Below are 4,285 nucleotides of genomic sequence, written 5' to 3' on the forward strand. Positions count from 1 at the left end.
CCCGGAGGGAAGCTGAGAGAGAGAGCCAATACGACAGCTTCCTACCTTGTAGATCAGAGATATTGACCTCTCGTACCCCCACCCTGGACCCCCCTCCACCCTGGACCACCCCCCCCCACCCTGGACCCCCCTCCACCCTGGACCACCCCCCCCACCCTGGACCCCCCTCCACCCTGGACCACCCCCCCCACCCTGGACCCCCCTCCACCCTGGACCACCCCCCCCCACCCTGGACCACCCCCCCCACCCTGGACCCCCCCCCACCCAGGACCCCCCCCACCCTGGACGACCCCCCCCCACCCTGTGCCTTTGTTTTTATTATGCAAATGAACAACTCTGTGAACCTCACAATGCCAAAATAAAATAAACAGAATTATTCTGTCTGTGTGTGTGTGTGTGTGTGTGTGTGTGTGTGTGTGTGTGTGTGTGTGTGTGTGTGTGCGCGCGTGTGTGCGTGTCTCTCTGTGTGTGTGTGTGTGTGTGTGTGTGTGTGTGTGTGTGTGTGTGTGTGTGTGTGTGTGTGTGTGTGTGTCTCCTTATTTAGTCACAATGTTGCAAAACAACAAGGAGGAAGTGGAAGCCTTTACTGAATCACTTCCCCTTACACACACACACACACACTCACACACACACACACTCACACACACACACACACACACATAATGGTTTTGGATGATGTATGGTTGTAAAAGGCTGTCGTCTCAGTGTGTGTGTGTGTGTGTGTGTGAGTGACTCCCTGCTGAATAACAGTTCAATCATTAAAGAAATGAAGGAACGTTCAATCTGAGGTCCAGGTCTGGGAGACCACCGGCCTCCCCTGTTCTACCTCCCCCAGCCTCCCCTGGTGTTCTACCTCCACCGGCCTCCCCTGTTCTACCTCCCCCAGCCTCCCCTGGTGTTCTACCTCCACCGGCCTCCCCTGTTCTCCCTCCCCCAGCCTCCCCTGGTGTTCTACCTCCACCGGCCTCCCCTGTTCTCCCTCCACCGGCCTCCCCTGTTCTACCTCCACCGGCCTCCCCTGGTGTTCTCCCTCCCCCGGCCTCCCCTGTTCTCCCTACCCCAGCCTCCCCTGGTGTTCTACCTCCACCGGCCTCCCCTGTTCTCCCTCCCGCAGCCTCCCCTGGTGTTCTACCTCCACCGGCCTCCCCTGTTCTACCTCCACCGGCCTCCCCTGTTCTCCCTCCCCCAGCCTCCCCTGGTGTTCTACCTCCACCGGCCTCCCCTGTTCTACCTCCACCGGCCTCCCCTGGTGTTCTACCTCCACCGGCCTCCCCTGGTGTTCTACCTCCACCAGCCTCCCCTGGTGTTCTACCTCCCCCAGCCTCCCCTGGTGTTCTACCTCCACCGGCCTCCCCTGGTGTTCTACCTCCACCAGCCTCCCCTGGTGTTCTACCTCCCCCAGCCTCCCCCAGCCTCCCCTGGTGTTCTACCTCCACCGGCCTCCCCTGTTCTACCTCCCCCAGCCTCCCCTGGTGTTCTACCTCCACCAGCCTCCCCTGGTGTTCTACCTCCACCAGCCTCCCCTAGTGTTCTACCTCCCCTGTGTGTGTGTGTGTGTGTGTGTGTGTGTGTGTGTGTGTGTGTGTGTGTGTGTGTGTATGTGTTTGCCTGTGGGTGTGTGCGTGTGTTGAGGGTTTAACCATGTCCTACTGTGTACTGCTGCCCCCTGGTGGTGTGTTTGGAGGAGAGAGAGAGAGAGTCCTTCCCAAAAATGCAGGAACATGTTGGACCATGTCAGTCTGTCAGTCTGTCAGTCTGTCTGTCTGTCTGTCTGTCTGTCTGTCTGTCTCTCTACCTACCTGTCTGTCTCTCTACCTGTCTGTCTGTCTCTCTACCTGTCTGTCTCTGTCTGTCTCTGTCTGTTTGTCTGTCTGTCTGTCTGTCTGTCTCTCTACCTACCTGTCTGTCTCTCTACCTACCTGTCTGTCTCTCTACCTGTCTGTCTCTGTCTGTCTGTCTGTCTGTCTCTCTACCTGTCTGTCTGTCTGTCTCTCTACCTGTCTGTCTGTCTGTCTCTCTACCTGTCTGCCTGTCTGTCTGTCTGTCTGTCTGCCTGCCTGTCTGTCTGTTTGTCTGTCTCTGTCTTTCTGTCTGTCTCTGTCTGTCTGTCTGTCTCTGCCTGTCTGTCTGTCTCTCTACCTGTCTGCCTGTCTGTCTGTCTGTCTGTCTGTCTGCCTGCCTGTCTGTCTGTTTGTCTGTCTCTGTCTTTCTGTCTGTCTGTCTGTCTGTCTCTCTGCCTGTCTGTCTGTCTGTCTGTCTCTCTACTTGTCTGTCTGTCTCTGAGTTTGAAGGGTTTTGAAGCAGCTCTTCATATGTAGTTAATTTTAGCCCAGGAGTAAAGGCTAGGGTCCTCATGGGACAGGGAAAGGTGTGTGTGTGTGTGTGTGTGTGTGTGTGTGTGTGTGTGTGTGTGTGTGTGTGTGTGTGTGTGTGTGTACGAGGGAGTGTGGGACTGGAAAAGGGTAGGGGTCTGTGAAAGGGTAAGAGTGTGTGTGTGTGTGTGTGTGAGGGACAGTGAAAGGGTAAAAGTGTGTGTGTCCAGGGCACTGCCCTTTCTCTGCGAACCCAAAGCCAGGCTCACATTTCCCCTTCAGGTGAACTCCGACCTTTCATACCGCCTTTCCTGTCCTTCTGTACCACCAGGGACCATCTGACAGTCCCAGAGAGGGGGGGGAGGGGGGGTTCTACATCATAGTAAATATTGCCAAAGCAGATTCTAATCACAGTATTAGTAATAATATGAGGGGGAGAGAGAGACAGAGAGAGAGAGAGACACAGAGAGAGAGAGAGAGAGAGAGAGAGACACACAGAGAGAGAGAGAGAGAGACACAGAGAGAGAGAGAGACACAGAGAGAGAGAGAGACAGAGAGAGACACAGAGAGAGAGAGAGACACAGAGAGAGAGAGAGAGAGAGAGAGAGACACAGAGAGAGAAATATTGGTGAATAAATGTTGATTAACAGTAAATAAATGCAGTTCCAGATCATTGCATCATCTGAAAATCATATAATGTCAACACTGCGCAGGCGCATCGTTACGGGACCCGGCTGTCATATCAATCTGTCTCTATGGTTACAGCGACACGATCCTTCCGCGGTTCAGATCACAGCGTAGTTTAGCGACGGTCCCCGGGGCTCCGCCGCGCGCCTATATAAACCGTTACCGGAGGAACGACGGGCACTTTCCAGAAGGACAGTCGGTCAGACGCCCAGCCGCCCAGCCGCCACACACACTCAGGTAACCCTAACCCTAACCCTAGGATGACACTGTCAAAGGGAGTGTGTGTGTGTGTGTGTGTGTGTGTGTGTGTGTGTGTGTGTGTGTGTGTGTGTGTGTGTGTGTGTGTGTGTGTGTGTGTGTGTGTGTGTGTGTGTGTGTGTGTGTCTGGGGTTATGTTAACTTTTATTTATAGTCAACTTACATTTACATTTGTTATATTGAAGTCATTTCGACGCTTTTATCCAGAAAGTGACTCAACTGTAACTACCCGTCACCGTGCCTAACCCTAACCCTAACCCTAACCCGTCACCGTGCTGGAGGAAGGACGAAAGAACTTGAAGGATGAACAATTATAAATGTTCATGTAATTATTCATTAGTTACATTTTGTACGTTTTGTCTTCCAACATTAATTAGTTATTTTTCTAACATGAATTAGTTACATTTGTCTTCCAAAGAGGTTTTGTGATGAAACGTTCTCCGATCAGGGACGTGGGAAGTCGGTTTCGCGAGAATGTGCTGCCTTCACTATTGTGGGGGTGTGAGGGGTTTGTGGGGGGTTAGGGGTTAGGGGTTATGGTTGGGGGGTTAGGGTTAGGGGAGGTTAGGGTTATGGTTAGGGTTAGGGGTTATGGTTGGGGGTAAGGGTTAGGGTTAGGGTTATGTTGGGGGGTTAGGGTTAGGTTAGGGTTAGGGTTATGGTTGGGGGTTAGGGTTATGGTTGGGGGGTTAGGTTAGGGTTAGGGTTATGGTTGGGGGGTTAGGGTTAGGGTTAGGGTTATGGTTATGGTTGGGGGGTTAGGGTTAGGGTTATGGTTGGGGGGTTAGGGTTAGGGTTGGGGGTTAGGGTTAGGGGTTATGGTTGGGGGTTATGGTTAGGGTTAGGGTTATGGTTGGGGGTTAGGGTTAAGGTTAGGGTTGGGGGGTTAGGGTTAGGGTTAGGGTTATGGTTGGGGGGTTAGGGTAGGGTTATGGTTTGGGGGTTAGGGTTATGGTCCGGTGACGGTGACGCTCCAGGTTGTTAGGACGCAGTGGAGAAACACCAGAGACGTCCTCTGACGTTCCTCT

General features: G+C 53.4%; 1 protein-coding gene across 1 annotated transcript in view; it reads left to right on the forward strand.

Annotated features, from left to right (window-relative positions):
- LOC310824604 (profilin-2-like) overlaps positions 1-383 on the forward strand; it is a 5,715-nt gene extending 5,332 nt beyond the window's left edge. Inside the window, exon 4 of the mRNA XM_083697870.1 lies at positions 1-383. This exon is cut by the window's left edge and continues 32 nt beyond it. Within this exon, the coding sequence (XP_083553996.1) occupies positions 1-66 (66 nt within the window). The 3' untranslated portion in view covers positions 67-383.
- The last annotated feature ends 3,902 nt before the right edge of the window (positions 384-4,285 follow it).

This window comes from Argentina silus, assembly GCF_951799395.1.
Source record: "Argentina silus genome assembly, contig: scaffold_292, whole genome shotgun sequence".
Lineage (NCBI taxonomy): Eukaryota > Metazoa > Chordata > Actinopteri > Argentiniformes > Argentinidae > Argentina > Argentina silus.